The sequence below is a fragment of the Lathyrus oleraceus genome, chromosome 4 (assembly GCF_024323335.1).
Source record: "Lathyrus oleraceus cultivar Zhongwan6 chromosome 4, CAAS_Psat_ZW6_1.0, whole genome shotgun sequence".
In the NCBI taxonomy this organism is placed as follows: Eukaryota; Viridiplantae; Streptophyta; class Magnoliopsida; order Fabales; family Fabaceae; genus Lathyrus; species Lathyrus oleraceus.
The window spans coordinates 491878610-491899069 of record NC_066582.1 but is presented as its reverse complement, the minus strand read 5'-3'; the positions used below and the strand labels follow the sequence as shown (position 1 = coordinate 491899069).

The 20460-nt window shown below is 32.4% G+C and overlaps 2 protein-coding genes across 2 annotated transcripts; both read right to left on the bottom strand.

Moving 5' to 3' along the window:
* Positions 1-945: 945 nt before the first annotated feature.
* LOC127076594 (MLO-like protein 1) lies at positions 946-6161 on the bottom strand. Its single transcript, XM_051018284.1, has 15 exons — positions 5828-6161; positions 4852-4951; positions 4207-4481; positions 3829-4106; positions 3449-3565; positions 3295-3358; positions 3105-3205; positions 2930-3004; positions 2759-2847; positions 2569-2618; positions 2270-2310; positions 1928-2137; positions 1752-1819; positions 1608-1668; positions 946-1528 (listed from the first exon to the last, which is right to left on the bottom strand). Exons 3-15 carry the CDS (start codon positions 4385-4387, stop codon positions 1184-1186), a joined length of 1680 nt encoding a protein of 559 aa, XP_050874241.1. The 5' UTR covers positions 4388-4481; positions 4852-4951; positions 5828-6161; the 3' UTR covers positions 946-1183.
* A 5197-nt stretch (positions 6162-11358) lies between these two features.
* On the bottom strand, positions 11359-14597 carry LOC127076595 (MLO-like protein 1). Its single transcript, XM_051018285.1, has 13 exons — positions 14311-14597; positions 13879-14147; positions 13634-13750; positions 13467-13530; positions 13278-13378; positions 13098-13172; positions 12927-13015; positions 12799-12848; positions 12537-12577; positions 12239-12448; positions 12078-12145; positions 11826-11886; positions 11359-11730 (listed from the first exon to the last, which is right to left on the bottom strand). Exons 1-13 carry the CDS (start codon positions 14495-14497, stop codon positions 11497-11499), a joined length of 1566 nt encoding a protein of 521 aa, XP_050874242.1. The 5' UTR covers positions 14498-14597; the 3' UTR covers positions 11359-11496.
* Between the last annotated feature and the right edge of the window lie 5863 nt (positions 14598-20460).

Here is a 20460-nt window from a genome sequence, read left to right as displayed (position 1 = left end):
TCTGCGCAATCAAGTTCAGAATGAAGTATTTGAGATTGTTCATGGCAATACTCAGAAGTAACTCGCAGATGTGCTGACCAAGACAATCAAATTGAACACTTCATCAATTTTAAGGGATGTAATTGGTATTGTTAATTTTTAATCTTGAATATGAATTAATGGATGATGTTGTAATGTAATTCAGATTCAAGGGATTTATTTGCATTTCATTTATATTTGAGTTTGCATTTGATTTGAGTTTAAATTTGGTGAATGTATATAAACGTAAGTCATTTACATTTGTAACAAAATTCTAATTTGAGAACCTGAAATTTAAAATTTTAGTAATAAAATTTCTCTCTCTCTTCTCTTCTCAATTCTTTACAATTCTAGTTCATCTTCTTTAATTCTTATGCATTAATGGAGGTTCATTATTGAACTTCAATAATAAGGAAACTGATAGCTTAAAGAAAAACGTTAGAAACCAATGTCAAGACAGAAAACACACTGAGGTGTAAGGAAAAACTTGTGTGTCAATTGCGAAAAATCTGCATAAAGTGATTTTGGATGGAGTAATGATAGTAATTAGGTTAAGTATTCATCCAAAAGCTATCCGGGAAGGTAGCAAAGACTTGTGTGGAGAAGATATACTCTTTTTGGAAAAAGAGAATATTATGACTTTGTATTGTATAGAAGATTGAAGATAAGTTGAAAACTAGAAGAAAGAAAGTTGGGTATGACTTAAACCAAAGATAGAGAATTAATAGATCACAATTGGAACCATAAGGATGTTATATTGGTTAAACAAATATGAGATTGTACCTATTTGGGATCATGCCAAAGCAATTATGAAGTGTTTGGAGTCGTGAATTACCGGATAGCCCGAAGAGACTCTAGTTGAGAAAATTGCAACAAAAAAAATGTAGCATAAGTAAAATAGCTATGAAAATTGGATTGAATGTTTTAATGGATCAAGGGAATAAGAATACAAATACAATTGTGAATGGAGGAATTATCAACCTCATTGATTGTAATCGGTTGAATTTAAATATAACCTATCAGTTGCAAAATTTCAGACTAAAGCTCAAGTCACGTCAGTATGATGAGCAAGAAGTCTAATCATGTATGTCACCCCCAATTACTGAGCCATTGCTGATTTGATAAGTTAAAACTATATAAACATTATTGTTACATGATTACATGTTCATCGTACATTCTCTTCTTCATCTATAGGGACAATGCCGTTGTCGTCTTCTGGGGTAGTTGCCATTCTGTCTACTGACCCTCTTCTCTCTTCTGGGGTAGTTCTCATTCTGTCTACTGACCCTCTTCTCTCTTCTGGGGTAGCTCTCATTCTGTCTACTGACCCTCTTCTGTCTACTGACCCTCTTCTGTCTACTGACCCTATCTCAATGTTAACATCTGAACTATTACGAACACTTCCTTGGGAAGATTGGTTTTGGACTTCTTGTTTTGCTTTTTGTGCCCAACTAAACAGACGTGCTTGTATTTCCTCAACAAATATCGCCTTGTTAAAGTCACTTCCCATCTACATTCATAAATTCAAAAACATTCTCAATTTCATAAAACTATAATCTCTATGGTTTCAGAAAACAACTCAAACTTACCTGTGTAACCAGTGCATACAGTGGTAGGGTACTGCAACTACATAGCATCTGAATAAGTACCCTACAGTATTAAATAACAAAGTGTAAGAAAAAAGGTTCAAGATTCAAAAGTCACAGTATACAGTAATTTACTAGTGTAGTTACCCAACAGTGAGCCTTGGAATACTGTATTGGATTTGTTCCATTATACATGAATCAAAGCCATATATTACCTGAGATACGCAATATTTTTGTAAGGTTATAATCATTAAAGTACAGAATTGATAAAAGCATGGCAATGAATATTATAAATTGAGGTTGAGAGTAGTTAATATGTTTACCAGTATCCAGAAAAGGAAGGCTATCTCAAAAGAAATTTCGAAAAGGGTCAAGTGAATCAAGAAGAGGACGATGCGAGGACGATTAAACCAGAAGTGATCGTTTGATGGTTGAACTACTAATTCACCTTCTATGGCTGAATTATTTTCAGCTACTTCATGAGCTAATTGAATTATTACATGTTCTAGCTTGGTTCCAACAGCAAGTATTAACTTAAGAATGCAGATCAGAAAAAGAATAATTTAGATAAAAGGTTTGGAAACCAATCTAAAATTGGAAAATAAGAACATGAACTTGAATGAAGAAAAGAGCCAAAAGAAAACAAAAATTATGAAGATACTTACAATAATGGGAATGAAGGCAATCCAGAAATATGCATGCCAACCTGAAATAATAAAAATAAATCTTAACTTTGATTGGACAATGACATAACTGTTAATTCAACCAGACTGTGGTATAACCAAGATCAAACTAAACGTCAAACAGGTGAGTTCTTGGTTCAACCGGTTGAACTGGACGGCTCAATGCAGTTTTAAGGCATTGTTAAGGTAATAATAACTATTATGCTTAAGGTAGAAAATATGGTCAGCATGCAGTGCAACTATTGAGAAACAGAATAGAAGTGCCAAGTGCTGTAGCATACCATTGATATTAAGCAACAAAAATATGACCACAAAGATCCAAAGATACCAACTGCAAACATCAAAATAAAATTATAAATTAGTGACAAGAAAGAATCAATAACTTTACACTATAAGTCTACAAAGAAAACCCGGTCAATTAACTACAGATGAAGATTGTGATAATTATAGAAGCTTGACAGAAACAAGTACCTTATACCAACAACTTTCTTAAAGTCTTCTTCAAGTGCACGATTCATGTACTTATGAAAATTAAACTGTCGATTTCCCCTACAATGAGTCTAAAATAGAGAAACAAAATTAATAATATGGTTCAATCATAGGTAATAGAAGCAAATGCAGCACACTAGTCTATAATCTTACCATAATGAAACCTCGCCTTAATGTTACATAATCCAACTTTGTCACAGATCCATAAAATTGCTTGAAAAATGATCTCTGAAATAAAAACCCAAAATCAGAAGTAATCATAAACATAATGTCAATAACAACATGATAAAGCCAGTAAAATATGATTAAGTTCATTGGATTAACCTACCACCCATCCCAGTATAGCAGAATTTTTGCCAAAACCAAAAAAGTGATGCTGTATAAATTCATGCTCATGAACATGAATCACCTCCTCCGCCCGCTCCCGAGCTGCACTAGACCAGTATCCATATAAAAAGGATTAATTATGACAGAAAAGTATCAAGATTACATATATCTGATCAAATCTGTTAGTTTACCATGTTGTGATTCATTGTCTTCATCTTCAACAATAGAGTGTTCCCAGTGCTTCCATTTACGAATCTATTATTGACAACAATTCTTATTAATAGAGAAGATCTTTGAACAAAAAGCAGATTATGATAAAAAAAAATCATATGATTAGATACTCACGATTAATCCTCCCAAAACCATAGTCAAAACACATATGGTCACATGACTAATAGCTAGGACAAAAATAAAGATATGCAGGCGATGCAGTCCTTCCATAGATAATAGAGGTACCTTTCCCTGAAAATAATTTAATGATAATGCAAATATGATTAAAGTGGATAATAGGGTTAAATCATCAGATTAAAATTCTCTAAATAACATTAAGAGAATAAACATGATATATGACTGTGAGTAGGTTTTACACTCAGTTGCACCCTCATGTGATAGTCATTAAAACCTTGAACAAAATGAAAAAAGGTGATAACATACACTTTATTTAATAAATTGCACCTTGGGTATGAGAATTCGATTCCAAAATCCAATGTATTTAATTTCAATACCTCGGCAGCACAATGGCCATGTTGTTCGTCTTTTGATTGGTGATCAGAATTATCATTAAGAAGGCGTCTAGCAGTGCCAAAAACATCATTGGAAGAGAAAAAAGTCTGAAAATGTGCAACTGTTTTTGGTTTTGATTTTGCAACTGTTTTTTCATATTCTTTTTCGTCAAGTTTACAAGGAAGCATATGATGCATCCATTTTTCTGGAACACAGATTTCTACAATCAGACTTTGTGTTTGAGCCAGAAATATAGAAATAAAACCCAACAGCATCAACTCTGCATAGTAATAATATAAATAATAAAAACCAAAACTAAACATATCTCAATTTTGAAAATCATTAGTTTAATAACAAGTAGAAGAAGAAAAAAGGAAAACCTTCTTTGATTTTTTGTAAGGCTTGAAAGAGTGATTCTTGATTTTTCCTCTTAAGAAACTTGCCAAGATAATGAAGAGAACGTACAAGAGCAAATGAAACGGCGACAAGGACAGTGCAAACAAGAGCAACAACCCATGTAGGAGTAAATTGCAAATCGATTCCTTCTCCACCAGCACCCATGTTGCAGTTTTGGTGTTTGAATTTAACAACATTAACTTACTTAACTACTCTATGTTGTGTTGAAACTGCATCTTTAAACAGAACCGGAAAAATTCTGTAATCAAATGAATCGAAAATAATGACTGTATTTCATTAGTCTTATACTTATGTTTCCGTCTTTAAATTCAACTACACTTGTTTAACTGACAGTTTAGTAGACAAGGGAAAAAAACATTTATCCAAATCGATGGCATGAACCATAAACACAAAATTCAAACATCGTTAATTTGAATGCAGAACATAGAAAAAAAAATAGAAGAATAACTATCAATGAAGACAGAACATAGAGGGTTGCAGAAAGATTGTCGCACAACCAAAACGATCAACACAGGCAGATCTTTAGCGCACACACAGAAAAAATTTGAACATAACCAAAAAGATCACACTCCCAAAAAGTTGAACAAACATTCTGCAAAAAGAAATACCAGAGGCAGCGGTGATCTGACTAGATAAGGCAAAGACGGAGGAGGGCGCTCATAGAAGATGAATTGCGGGATGCCAATAATGATGAAATCGTTTTCAACCCTGAAAAGAATAGAGTAATCAACCTAATAAGCACAATAAACAACTTATTACATTTCATCAATGATAGACAATCCTTTCAAAGTAAGCAAACTATGAAGTAGTTTGCAACAAAAACAAAAACAAAAACCGGACTAAAGAAATATTATTTTGAATGCAGAAAGTTTTAAATTGCGGTTGTGGTCGGGGATGTGGTTGTGGTTGCGAGTGTTGCGATTGCGGTTACTTCGGTTGATGCAATGCGTATTGCGGTCGTTGCCGCGTGAATTTTGATAGGGTTCCTAATGTGACCAGATGTGTGATTTTAAAATCACAATGCAATTGCGGTCCTTGGAGGCTACAGCTCAACAATATTGCAGCTGCAATTGCGGTTGCGGACCGCAATTTAAAACCATGACCAGAAAGTTATACATTACACCATCAAACATTATGAACCAAGTATAGATGCAACAGTACAAAATCAAACAATGAAGGGTGTACCGGACCAGAGATAAGTTAGTAATGTGACTGAGAAAAAAGCATTACTGTAGGTGGTGAAGTACCACTCAGATGTCAACTTTCTTCTAATATCCTTTCAAATTTAGCATTTCAATATACAAAACTAGGTTCATCACAGAACACGAGCTTGCATTGATAATTCAATTGAACCTAATCAAATTCCAATAACAATACACAAGTTAAATCCGAAACACACAAATCTTTAAGACCTGATGGAGACACTCATGAAAATTTATGTAGATTGCGATGAGAAGAAAGTGTTTGGTGATTCAATATCAAGTGTTAATCATCAGAACACATTTTTAGATCAGATTAGATGAGAAAAAAAAAACCTAAAAATAAGCATGCCACGAATGTGATTCTAAATTTAGAGCGACTTACAAAAGCAACAAACAATTAACGTGAAGACGGAGAGAGCAAACTGAAGAAGAACGTCGCGAAGACAGTGAGGCCGGGAATGGAGCATGAACGGTGTGGCTTAAATCGTTCTATGGAAACATCAGCATTGTGCTGTTTGATCTTGTGTAATCATTGCAACCTATAGGTTTGAGATTTGGAAGTAGATGAGATCCACAATTTTTCAAGCACGAGTATCTCTAAAGCAGTGAGGTCGGTTTTCATGGCCGTGAAGAAAGGGAGGTGCGGTGGTTGAGAGTGGAGGTGGTGAATGGAGAAGAAAAGTGAATAGTGAGGTCGTGAGGAATTGAGAGAGAGAAGAAACCGTTAATACAGTTATTGGTATTATTCTTTTCCGTGTCACTAATATCAACTAGTTTTCCACATTCTTCGTATTTTACACCAATTTTTTCTCCAAAATTTACACATTTTATCCTTCCACCAATCTAACCCTCATATTTTTATGACAGGTTAAATAACCGAGTCTAATTGAAAATCATGTCACAATTTATTCATTTCAAATTTAAAATAAAGCATTTTAAATATAACATGTGAATGGAAATATAACAAACGAATTTTAAAATAATAATAATAATAATTAGAAACACTAAAATTATGTTTAGATAGATTGATATGGGATAGAATGTGATATTGGATGGAATGTATTAAATTGATAAATAATTGAATTTCATTATTTGGATTTGTATATAATGAATCTAATAGAATATAGTGAAATTAATTATAGTTTTAAGGGAGAAATTAGGACATATTAATCATACCGTAAAAGAACGACTAAATAGAGTGAAGTCCTTCATTAATCTAGAGGAAAATTTTAACCCGATTCAACAATCGAACTACGAAAAATGCAGGTTTCGACCAATCATCCTTCCGATCAGGGAACCCGTGGCAGATGCGACAAGTACACATCTCTGGACATATCCCGAGAGAAGATATATTAGGAGTACGCCAATACGGAATTCCGAAAGGTTGGGATCAGAAACCTCTTCCCTGTCAGGGAGTCTTCTAAAATCGATATGACGAAATATTCTCGTTTTCGCAAGGGCGACAAGAGAGACAGGGAAAATTCGTCGAATAACAAGTTCCCCTCCAAGACTATGGATACCGGGGCTGATGGTGAGGGGACTAGCAAAGAAAACAAAGGAGAAGAAAATAAGGGGAAAAACCAACATATTACGACCATCACTAAGGGAGTATCTCGGGCGAACATCTAGTCAAAGGGGGACAATGAAGAGGAAGATTGCACAATTAATGGTCTTCCATAAGAAAGACGAAAAAATCTCATCCAAGACACTGAATATGCCAATGTTTGGTTTCTGGGATAACGATAAATTCTAGGAGCCCCGAATGATAACTTCCCCTGGTCATAACTGCTACGGTCGACCACTTTGATGCATCACAAATACTTATTGATGGTGGAAGCTCATGCAACATAATATATTTAGAGCTGTTTGAAAAAACGAGCCTCTAGAAGGAGAACTTGTGCCCATATGAAGGGTCATACTTGCAAGCGTTCAATGAAATAATCACCCGCCCATGGGGTACATTGAATTAATGATATTTGCGGGGGAAAGAAGAGATGTTAGAACCGTAAAATCTTAGTTTCTTGTAGTTCCTAGCAAAAGCATCCACAACTGTATCCTCGGTAGACCTTTCGTGGAGGCCATATATGTCGTGGATTCACCCTTCCATCTCAAACTCAATTTCCACAACTTTCACGGTGAGCCAATCATAATCAATGCTGACCTCGAAGGAGGTAAAAGGATCTACCAGAAACTGCAGCATGTCCAAAGAGAGTGTGCGGCCATGGAGATCAATGTAGCTTCTCTCATCGGCCAGTTGAGAAGCATGAACATTCGTCCTCTAGCTGAAAGAACAAATCATATTGGCACCACAGTCAGGAGTCAGGAGTGGCCGACCCAACAAGCTATAAACCAGGGAGGATAAGCGGTGTAAAGCATGCATGATTATGCTTACAATTTTGTATTTGATGTTATTTCTTGTACATCTAATTACATCACGAAGTGTATTATGATCTTTCCATTATTAATGAACAAAGAAAAAGTTCTAATGCATCTCTTTTCTTTGTGATCATGTAAAGTAGCGACGATTTCGAGGTACCGTCGAAGGGAAATCTTGCCTTGTCTTTGGCTCCTTAATCATCCGTTGTTGTGTTATGGCTTGGACTTTTCCCAAAAATATTTTAAAAAAACACCTCACGTAATCATTAAAACATCCACTACTACAAATAATACATTTCATGACAACGATTTCACCTCACGTATTGAAAAACTAAGGTATAATTCATGGACGCATCCTATTTTTTGAAGAAAAAAAATACATACAATATATTTCGTTGGCTATTTTGAAAACTTGGGGGTAAACATATTCAGTGTGCATGCTTCGAATTTCATCAGCCTCAGTTTATGTTTCCAACCGAGGTGGATATGTTTCTCTGATATATATATATATAAACACAACATCTTCGTATTGAAGATGACAAGTGTTTATGGCTCTCATTGTTTAGAGATCTTCGTTAGGGTTATATATTATATATATATATATATATATATATAATATATATATATATATATATATATATATATATATATATATATATAATATATATATTATATATATATATATATATATATTATATATATATATATATATATATATATATCTATATATTATATATATATATATATTATAATATTATATTATATTATATATATCCTAACGAAGATCTCTAAACAATGAGAGCCATAAACACTTGTCATCTTCAATACGAAGATGTTGTGTGTTTAGTGCTCTCGTTTCTTCTTCAGATATCCAAATCATTTTATTTTACTTCTTTTTCAAAGATCTAGTATATTAAACATCACTACTCATATTGTTCTTATTGTTGTTGTTGAGATCCGAAACCTTTAAGGTTTTATCTTGTTGTTATTGTTGTTGTTTAAATAAATTTATATTATAGGTTTATTCATATTATTATTGTTGTTGAGACTGGTTATTGAGACCCTAAACCCTATAGGTTTAATATTGTTGTTTTTTAAGCAAATTTATGTTATATGTTTATTGACGTTGTTTATGTTGTTATTGAGACTCATTCTTGAGACCTTAAATCCTAGAGGTTTAATCTTGTTATTCTTGTATAAACTGACTTATGTTATAGGTTTATTGATGTTGTTGTTGTAGTTTTGTTAAGAGATTACTTTTTTGAGTTGTTGTTTAATGTAAGCTGTTATTTTTGAGTTGTTGATGTTATTGTTGTTGTTGTTTAGTTGTCCTACTATCCAAAATTATGAAAATCTACATGTTGTAGTTTAGTTGTTATTATTGAGTTTGAGTTTTAGATTGATATTGATATTGAGTTTATGTTTTTTTGATTCTTTGCGCATCTCTCATCTTGTTATGTCGAGTTGAGTTTATTATATCTAATATCGATTGTTTATCTTACTAACCCCTTTTTGAACATATAACCTAGTAAATTGATTTTGGAAATAATCATATGCAAAATTATGTTGTATCTCAAACTTATCTTACACTAATTAATGATTTTCTAGCATTCTACAACTCATCATTCATCTCATTTTGTTTTATCATTAAAATATCTCCAATACTTCTAATTTTCGTTCAACTTTCTTTCATATTTGTTCATTTTTCAAAGCATCGAATTTTATGCTATCAAGAATGCATTAGTAGAAAAGGAAGTGTTGAATAAAGAACTTGAAACATTAGAGATATTTTAACCATAAAATAGCGTGAGATGAATGATGAGTTGCAAAATACTTCAAATCACTATTCAATGTAATTTTTTCTTCAAATATAACATAATTGTTCATATAATTATTTTTCTAACCAATTTTTAGAAGTTATATATTCAGTATAAGGTTTAGTGAAATAAGCAATCCACGTTAGATTTAATAAACTCAAAATTATTTTACCCTTCGATTTTATTAGATAACCAATGTGAAAATGTGGTATATTCGTCGGTAAAATTACAAAACCGAGGGGACGTGTGTTTTCACGTGTTCATAATTCCAAAAAGGTCTCCATGTGGATCGAACGCATGACCTTTTCACATACTCGTCAATTATTTTAAAATCGAGAGGTAAAGTGTGCACTTTTCACGATGCCCTTCATTATTTCGCTATGTAGATGAGGTTAAATGCATTCCGCATCCGACATTAAATGTGATTTTTCTAGTAGTGATCGACAAATACGAAATTAAAGAAACGGACAACTAATTGACTCAAATAGCAAAATAATTGTAGATATATCACATATTTTTAATGTCCCGATGATGATAAATATTTAAAAAAATGGTGACTGATCATTGTGTCACATACACCTTCTCCTCTAATAGACCACTCAAAAATGAAGATTTGACATCCATTTGGCAGATGGACCAATTGTTGTTATTTTCAAATCCAACCTAATGGTTTCAATTCTAGCCACTCGTGCAAATACTTATTAAAAATCAATGTTTTTTTTCTTCTAGAAATCCATTTGCCACAATTCTGGCCTTGTGCTTTATCACTTCACCTTTAGGATTCGTCTTCACTTTGTACACCCATTTTACATGAATTGACTTCTTTCCTTGAGGTAGATCAACTAGTTTATGTATTTATTTTTCTCAATTGACTCCATCTTCTTCTTCATTGCACATATTCATTTCACTTTAGAATATATATCAACATAAATGATCTCAATTGGGCCTCACACCTCTCACTCACACTCCCCTCTAACTTTGAATTTCTAACATAAAAACTAATTTTTATTTTATTCCAAAAAATTATATTTTTTAAATAAAATAAAATATTTTTATTTTATTTAAATAAAAATTGCACTTAAATAAATATTTAATAAAAATCCTTAATATTATGAATTATTTCAAATAGTTCTAATTAATCTAATTATTATTAAAATTATCTAATTACCTATAATAATTTAAATAAATCCTATTCTATTTCCCGTTCTCATACTCTATATTTTTAGTGATTATTAAATTATTAAAATACCCATAAATCCTTCAAACACCAAAATAATTTAGAATAAAATAAATAAACCAAACAAAAACACTCAAATAATTAAATAAAATATTAGTTTAAAATTGATGTGTTGCAATCCTCACGCATGTTATGAGCTACTTTAGGCTTCCGGGAGGCTGCTGTAGGGAGATAGAAACTCTGCTGGCAAAATTTTGTGCAAATTGTAATGGGTGATGTTGATCAAAGGAACAGATGAGCCATTTTGATTAATGTAGATGCAAATTGTTTCGATTATGGATCCATGGCCATGGGATGCATTATGATGACACAAGACAATGAAACAACAGCTACTATGTGTGATATTCTTAAAATGTGATATTCTCCTATGTGAGACTTTAAAGAACTTCAAATTATTTTCTTAACTTCCCTTATTCACACACTAATTAGTTCATTATACTTATTTCTTATCAATTTCAAATCCTTCAAATTCCAAACTATACCTTCCATTTAACCATCAATTTCATTGAAGATTTATAATTAAGTTCAAGTATAATCTACCCGTTACAAAATTTCACAAAACTTAAAAGTCACTACAAGTGTGAGCAAAAAGTCTAACCATAACATTACATGACTACATTTTCATACCGACTCTTCACCTCTAGGTACATTACTGTTGTTTTCTGGGGCAGACGGTGCCCTTCTAAAAGCTGACCCTAACTGAACACCAACATTTCCACCATTATCATGAGAACTTCCTTGGCCAGATTGGTTATTATTACCTCTTAACCCTTTCTTCTTTGCCTTTTGTGCCCAACCAGCAAGACGAACTTGTACTTGTTCATCAAATATAGCATTCTTAAAATTACTTCCCATCTACATTATGAAAAAAAAGATCAATCTCAAATCAATATCATAATAGAACTACATGTTTATTTATGTTTTGGAAAGAAAAAAAAACTCAAACTCACCTGTGTAACAATTGCATATAGTGGTAGAGTACTATAACTACATAGCACCTGAATAAATACCCTACAATAATAGTAAAAAAGTATAAGGAAAAAGCATACACAAAATCATGATTCAAAATGCACATAAAAATAGTCATAATCTATAAAACAAAGTGTGTCTGATGTTTAACCGTACGTCAGTATTATGTTAGGTGTTTCCTGTCTGTGTTGTGTCGGTGCTTCATAGAGAACAATATATAAAAATGTAGTTACCCAATAACGAGCCTTGGGACGCTGTAAGGAAGCTCTCCCATTATACATGAGTTAAAGCCATATGTTACCTAAGATACATAACATAGGTTGGTGATGTTATAGTGATTGAAGTAATGAAGAGAGAAAGTAAAAGTATAGGACTGATTAAGATGTTTACTTACCCAAATCCAGAAAAAGTATGCAATCTCGAAAGAATTTTGGAAAAGGATCAAGTGAATCAAGAAGAGGACGATGCGAGGACGATGAAACCAGAAGTGATGATCTGATGGTTGAACAACTAGTTCACCTTGTATGGCTGAATGTTTTTCAGCTACTTCATGAGCTAATTGAATTATTACATGTTCTAGCTTTGTTCCAACAGCAAGTACAAGCTGAAGAAATTAAAAAGTTAGATCAAAAGGTTTGAATATGAAAAATTGTAAGAGAATTAATGTGATAGAAAATTGCGAATACACTTACAATGACGGGGATGAAAGCAATCCAAAAATACGCGTGCCAACCTGAAATTATAAAAACTATAAGCATGAAACATTGAATCTCAATTCATATCACTAATATGGTTTAAACCTAGTTCAACCTGACCGTGGTATGATCAGGTTCAAACAAAATAGTGAACTAGCCGATATCCGGTTCACCTAGTTGAACCGGCCGGCTTTTTATATACAAATCATGCAACATACTATTGAGAAACAGAACAAAAGTGCTAAGTCTTGTAACATACCATTGACATTAAGCAACATAAATATGACCACAAAGATCCAAAGGTACCAACTGCAAAGCATTAGAACAAAATGGTGAATCAGTGATAAGACATTATGATAATTACAGAAGTTTGATGAAAGAACATACCTAATACCGACGACTTTCTTGAAATCATCTTCGAGCGCGCGGGTCATGTACTTGTGAAAATTAAACTTTGGATTTGTCTTACAATGAGTCTAAATCAGAGAAACAAAGTTAATTATATAGTTCAATGATTCAATCATAGATAATGACAAGATCAACATACTCAAATCTTACCATAATGAAACCAAGTCTTAATGTCACATAATCCAACTTTGTCACAGATCCATAAAATTGCTTGAAAAATGATCTCTGAAATAAAATCCAAAAATTAGTATCTACAGTTGCGCGCATAGAATACCTCGTTTCTAAAACATAATTTCAATAACAATTAATTAACTTGGATAATTAACCTACCACCCATCCCATTATAGTAGAATCTTTGCCAAAACCAGTAAAATGACTTTGTATAAACTCATGCTGATGAACATGAGTCACCGATTCCATCCGTTCCGGAGCTGCATCAGACCGAAAAAGATTAATCATGACAGAAAAATATTAAGATTACAACATAACTTCATAATTGATCAAATTTTGTTAATATACCATGTTGTGATTCAATGTTTTCATCAGTAGCAATAGAGTCTTCCCAATGCTTCCATCGACGAATCTAGAAACATCGACAATTTTTATTAATACATAATAGCTTTTAACAATTTTAACAAAAACAGAATTTATAATTAAAAAATCATATGATTAGATTAGACACTCACATTCAATCCTCCAAAAATTATAGTCAAAACACATGAAGTGACATGAACAACAGCTAGAACAAAAATAAATATATGCAAGTGATGCAGTGCTTCCACAGCTAACAGAGGCACCTTGCCCTGAAAATAACACAATCATAAAACATGACCGCGACCGTTATTTAAAACCGTCTATAACAATAGAATCTCTTACGCAAAATTTTCATGATTATTGAAATCTTGTAAAAGTATAAAACCATATTCAATACCTTGGCAGCACAGTATCCAAGTTTCTCATGTGTTGATGGATGATCATCGCCATCGTCAGCTAGAAGGTGCCGAGCCGCGGTAAAAACATCATTGGAAGAGAAAAACCTCTGAAAATGTGAAGTGGAAGATGGTTTTGATTCTTTTTTTTCTTTCTCGTCAGGACTACAAGGAAGCATATGAAGAGTCCAACTTTCTCGAACACATATTTTTGTGATCCCATTTTGTGTTATAGTCAAAAACAATGAAATAAAACCCAATATCATCAACTCTGCAAAACAACAACAAAAGTCATAAACAAAAACATGAGTGTCTTTTTTGATGACGTTAAAAACCAGACTATTGCACATGTCACTGTCAAAAACTATAAAACTAAACATGATATAACTCAATTTTAACAATCATTATAGGAAAAGAAGAGAAAAAACAAGAACCTTCTTTGATTTTTTGTAAGGCTTGAAAGAGTGCTTTCTGGTTTTTCTTCTTAAGATACTTGCCAAGACGATGAAGAGACCGTTCAACAGCAAAAGAAACAGCAACAATGATAGTGCAAACAAGAGCAACAACCCATGTTGGAGTAAACTGTAAATCACTTCCTTCACCTTCTCCACCACCACTCATGTTGATGAGTTTTTAGTGTTTGAATTAAACAACATTAATTAACTTATATAATGTGTGATGTTTGGAACATTAACCTTTGACGTGTAGAAAATATAACGTTGGTAGTACAAGTGATTGGTCTAATTTATAGTCAAAATTACTGATATATATATATATATATATATATATATATATATATATATATATATATATATATAAAACTTATTAATAGAAAAGTTCGTGCGAAGACAAAAAAATTCTATAAGTTTGAAATCTTACATGCTAAGGTTTCACACTTTTTAATAAAAACAGATTTCATACTTTCATTTTAGATTTTTAATCTTGTAAAAAGAATAGTTTTTTGATAAAAATAGATTAACTAATTTAAATTTAAAATAGAAAAATCAATTTTATGAATCAATTAAAATAAAGAACTATAAAATTAAGTCTTTTATTTTTTACTCAATTAACATAGAGGTATTATTATTGGCAATTATATAATTAATGGTGCATTACAATATAAAACAATATAAAATCTAAAAATAATTATAAACAAAAAAGGTTTGATGATGATGACAGAATAAAAAAAATTATATTATCATCCAATAATATATAAATAATTTTCAATTTTCAGTTTCACTTGACGAAATATATTATCATCATTAATTGATAATTTAAAATTAATTTACACCAGTGAAAAAAAGAAGGAAGTGACAAATAGTAAAAAAATTATTTTGTCTTTAACAAACAAACCAACTTTTCTACAAAAGAAAATTCAATGCATTAAATTAATAATAAAATTTAATATAAAATAAGATATAATTATAAAATGAATGAGACGCGTAATGCATGTATTTTCTTCTTTTGGTACAATACGCGTAATACAATTACTTGCAATATAGTATAGTTTGAGAACGAAAATAAGAATTCTAATAAGGAAATTACCATTAAATTTATTTTTAATTTCATTGAATACTGAATACTGAATTTTTTTTTACTATAAATTAGTTAAAATTATTTTATGATATAATATAAATTTATATGTTTATTTCTTTTCTCTTACCTTTTATATTTTTTATATGTATATTCGGTCTTAACTATGAGAGAGAAATAAATATACTGTATTTTACACTATTAATCACTTTTTTATTTTTAATTTAAAAATACAATAAGTTTTATTCATATAGATATAATTATTAATTCTGGAGAGGCCTGCCCTTAGTCTTTGAAATTGACTTTTCCATCAATAATAACGATGATCCAGTCAAGCTTGTACTGTGTCTATTTAGTTTAGTCGCTTTGTATAAACAACCTATTCTTCTTTTTTTACTTACGTTAAATAAATTTTATTAATTTTAACTAATTTTATAGTAAAAAAATTAAAGAATGAATTTCAATATTAAATTATTTGATAAAAAAAATATATCGAAAAATTGATAAATTTAATTGGTTAATTATTCTTCTTTTTATTTTATTTTTCTAAAATCCACTCAAAAAAATGAGAGAGACATCATATATTTACTCAAAATTTTAAGGTAATAAATGTATGAGTCATCTCACTTATAAAGTGTTAAACTTCTATTTTTTCAAGCAATGTCAGACTTACACAACACTTATTTCTCAATAATCTCTCACTCAAGTGTGAGTTGATCCATTATGTTCTCCCTCAAGCGGAAGCTCTTTCATCCACATATTTATAATGTCACTGACAAACAACCTTACCACGTTATAGACATTTTAACAAGATACAATGTCTGATCACGACCATGTCAAGAAGACTTTTGATACATGTGGTTGATCCCTTACTCGAACCATTGACTCTGATACCACTGATGGGTCATCATGAAGGGAAACATCCACATTTGGTCAAAGACTCACCTAAAGGTCAAAGACTCAATCAAATAAGTGAAAGAGACACGATATATACATCCAAAAACCTCAAGGCAATGGGTCTATGGGTCCTCTCGTCACTTATAAAGTGTTCAACATCCATTTTTCCAAGCAATGTGGGGCTTACACAATTCACACATGTTTCTCAACAATTATCCCCTCAAGTTTGAGTTTATCCACTATGTTCACTCTCAAGCGGAAACTCTTTCAACCGCATACATGTACTGTCATTAACAAACATCTTTACCACGTCACGGGCACTTCAATGGGACACGTCGCCTGAACACCACCATGTCAAGAAGACGTTCGATACAAAGAGTCGGCCCCATACTCGAACCATTGACTCTTATACCACTAATGGATCATCATGAAAAAAAGCATTCACATATGGTCAAAGACTTATCTAAAGGTCAAAGACTTATCTAAAGGTCAAAGACTCACCTAAACAAGTGAGAGAGACTCCACATATTCGCATAAAACCTTGAGGCAATGAGTGTATGAGTCCTCTCACATATAAAGTGATCAACCTCCACTTTTTCAAGAAACATAGAACTTATACAACTTACACTTGTTTCTCAAGACCGCCCCCATCCCCTCCACCACCAAACATCATTATACCATGGACTTTCCTCCAATCACACCCACAATATGACACTAGCACAAACCCTAAATCTGTCAGCTCACGATCTTTCACAGAAGCCCTACATAACATTTGCAACATTAATGTTTCCCCACTCCCATAATCGATTATTAAAGGAGATAAAATCATAATTAAAATATTGGAAGAAGAGTATCAAGCTGGTCTTAAGGGTTATAAACATAACCTTCGTGGAAGAATGCTACGTCCAAAGGGTTCAACACCTCTGAAAGTTGGTGACTTGTGGAGCAGGTTAACTCTAATGCTGAAATCCTTAGGTAAGTGGGGAATCGCCTCCCTGTGGAAAAGGTTTTATGAATTTTTTCTTTCGTTGAAGATATGCAGACTGTTAGATCTATAGGATCATGGAAAGTTAACCCTTATATTTTTTTTAAAAATGTATACCAATTCAATCTAAACATCCAGTTACATTCTTGTGCTAAAATATGGCTTTGCATCTATGGTCTCTCTTAAGAATATTGGAGGCCCTAGATTTTGTTTCCTAACGATGATCAAGTCAAGCTTGCATTGTGTCTATTTAGTTTCACCGCTTTGTATAAACAACCTACTCTTCTTTTTTTACTTACGTTAAATAAATTTTATTAATTTTATTGATAGCTGTCTAAAGACATTAAATATATGATTGTGAGTTTGAACACGTAATATCTTACTCTTCACTTTTATTTTTTTTATGGTTGTCTAAAGACATTAAGTTATGTTGATAGTTGTCTAAAAACATTAAATTATTTGATAAAAAAAGTATATAAAGAATTTATAAGTTTTATTGGTTAATTATTCTTTTTTTTCTTTCTAAATCCGCTTAAACAAGTGAGAAAGGCATCACATATTTACTCAAAATTTTAAGGTATTAGGTGTATGAGTCATCTCAATTATAAAGTGTTCAACCTCTACTTTTTCAAGCAATGTGAGACTTACATAACACACTTATTTCTCAATAATCTATCACTCAAGTGTGAGTCCATCCATTATGTTCTCCCTCAAGCGGAATCTCTTTCATCCATATACTTATAATGTCACTGACAAACACCCTTACCATATTATAGACACTTTAACAGGATACAATGGTTGATCACCACCATGTCAAGAAGACTTTCGATACATGTGGTTGATTCCTTACTCGAACCATCGACTCTGATACCACTGATAGGTCATCATGAAGGGAAGCATCCACATTGGGTCAAAGACTCACCTACAGGTCAAAGAATCAATCAAATAAGTGAAAGAGACACAACATATTCATAAAAAAAACCTCAAGGAAATGGGTCTATGGGTCCTCTCATCACTTATAAAGTGTTCAACATCCATTTTTCCAAGCAATGTGGGACTTACACAATTCACACATGTTTCTCAACAATTATCCCCTCAAGCAGAAACTCCTTCAACCATATACATGTACTGTCATTAACAAACATCTTTACCATGTCACGGGCACTTCAATGGGACACGCCGCATGAGCACCACCATGTCAAGAAGACTTTTGATACCAAGAGTCGGTCCCATACTTGTGTTAGAACAAGATTTTGATTCTGCAATTTATCTCTAAGATTTGATGATAACAAAGAATGAAACATTTTGGTACCCTAATAAATTGTCTAAGTGTGCAGGACTCTAAGGTAAACTGAATCTGATAAAACAATATCTGACATCAAACAAAGTCCAGAACAGTTGATCAAGAAATAAATGAATCATATCTGACGTTGAACACAAACATGTCCAAGAGAATAACATATAGAATCTGAAGACTATGAAGACTGTAAATTTCAAAGACTCTGGAGAATGTACATCTATAGACTCTGAAGACACTCTATCTGAAGATCAGTCAAAGAACCATCTGAAGAAGACTTAACAAAACAACTATCTGAAGAATACAAGATCTACGAAAAGACTGATTTCCGTTCAATTTGATTCACGCTCAACAGATCATCTAACCAATCAAAATCAAAAACTTAACAAAGAATTATTCTAAGTATGGTATGAATTTATATATGGATAATATTGAATAAACTCCAAGAATTCTGTGGAAAGGACAAGAAAATTAATATCATGAAGTCCCATTATTGGCAAGATATCACCATCAACATTCTCTCCAACGGTATCATCTCCAAGCACTATAAAAAGGTCTCACTATCATCATACCAAGACACGAAGCTAACACACGAGAATTCTAATATACACCTTGCATCATATACTAAATTCTTTTCATTATATAATTCAGTTATGACACACGAGTTGTTGCTCATATTGTGATCATTGATCATCTGTTTGTTATTGTGTTTATCTTGCTTATCCTGAAGCATCAAACACATTCTTGTAATTCTCAATAGTTGATGTAATTCCTCAAGTGACTTGTGAAGTCTGCAGACTTGAGAGGACTAATAGATTTTTGAACTCTTAGACGTTTTCTGTAATCTTTCTAGATTATTGGATTAATTCCTTATTGAAGGGGAAATCACCTTGGTCGGGTGGACTGGAGTAGCTTTGATTTTCAAGCGAACCAGTATAAACTTTTGTGTTATTTGTTATTACCTTTGTGTGTGTAGCCTTGCTAAAAGTTTTTATTTTTATGAAAACAATTCAAATCCCCCTTTCTTGTTTTTCTCTACCTTTAATTGGTATCAGAGCTTCGGCTCTGGTATTGATTTTTGAATCAAACACTTAACAGTGTAGAGAGATCCAGCGTGAGAAAAACATCATGGCTAACACAAATGAAAGAGATAGCTACAACGTTAAATCTCCAGTTTTTGATGGAGAAAAAATTGATTACTGGAAAGACAGAATTGAAAGCTTCTTCTTAGGCTACGATGTTGATCTATGGGACATTGTTACAAATGACTATGAACCACCCACCTCTATCCTTAGCATTGTTATACCTAGGAGAAGAATGAATGATAATTAGAAGCGTGATTTCAAGAATCACCACAAAGCCATTACTATTCTATTAAATGTTATATCTTACAATGAGTACGAAAAGTTCACCAACAGGGAACAACTAAAGAAATATTTGATTCCTTAAAGATTACTTACGAAGGCAATAATCAAGTCAAAGAGACTAAGGCTCTGACCTTAACCCAAAAATATGAAGCCTTCAGAATGGAAGATGATGAAGCTGTTGAGGTAATGTTTTCTAGATTCCAAACTTTAGTTGCAGGTCTCAAGGTTCTGGACAAAGGGTACACTACAGCAAATCATGTCAAGAAGATAATTAGAAGCCTTCCAAAGAAGTGGAGACCTATGGTTACTGCCTTGAAGTTATCTAAGGATCTGAACAACATAAGCCTTGAAGAACTTATTAGTTACCTCAGGAGTCACGAGATAGAGATAGAGGAAGATGAACCTCAGAAGAAAAACAAATCAATAGCTCTAAAGTCTAGATCAGAAAGAAGGAAACCAGAAAGAAACAAAGTCTTTCAAGCTGAAGAAGAAGACGACGAGGACT

What these genes read in the sequence shown, in the direction of transcription:
- LOC127076594 (XM_051018284.1), bottom strand. Translation starts at nt 4,387, where the DNA reads ATGGGTGCTGGTGGAGAAGGAATCGATTTGCAATTTACTCCTACATGG. An exon ending in TGGTTTTGGGAGGATTAATC is followed by an intron (nt 3,359 to 3,448) that starts GTGAGTATCTAA and finishes TGTCAATAATAG; the next exon opens with ATTCGTAAATGGAAGCACTG. An exon ending in TTGCCTTCATTCCCATTATT is followed by an intron (nt 2,138 to 2,269) that starts GTAAGTATCTTC and finishes TGCATTCTTAAG; the next exon opens with TTAATACTTGCTGTTGGAAC.
- LOC127076595 (XM_051018285.1), bottom strand. Translation starts at nt 14,497, where the DNA reads ATGAGTGGTGGTGGAGAAGGTGAAGGAAGTGATTTACAGTTTACTCCA. An exon ending in TAAGACTTGGTTTCATTATG is followed by an intron (nt 13,016 to 13,097) that starts GTAAGATTTGAG and finishes TCTCTGATTTAG; the next exon opens with ACTCATTGTAAGACAAATCC. An exon ending in CATACTTTTTCTGGATTTGG is followed by an intron (nt 12,146 to 12,238) that starts GTAAGTAAACAT and finishes TATGTATCTTAG; the next exon opens with GTAACATATGGCTTTAACTC.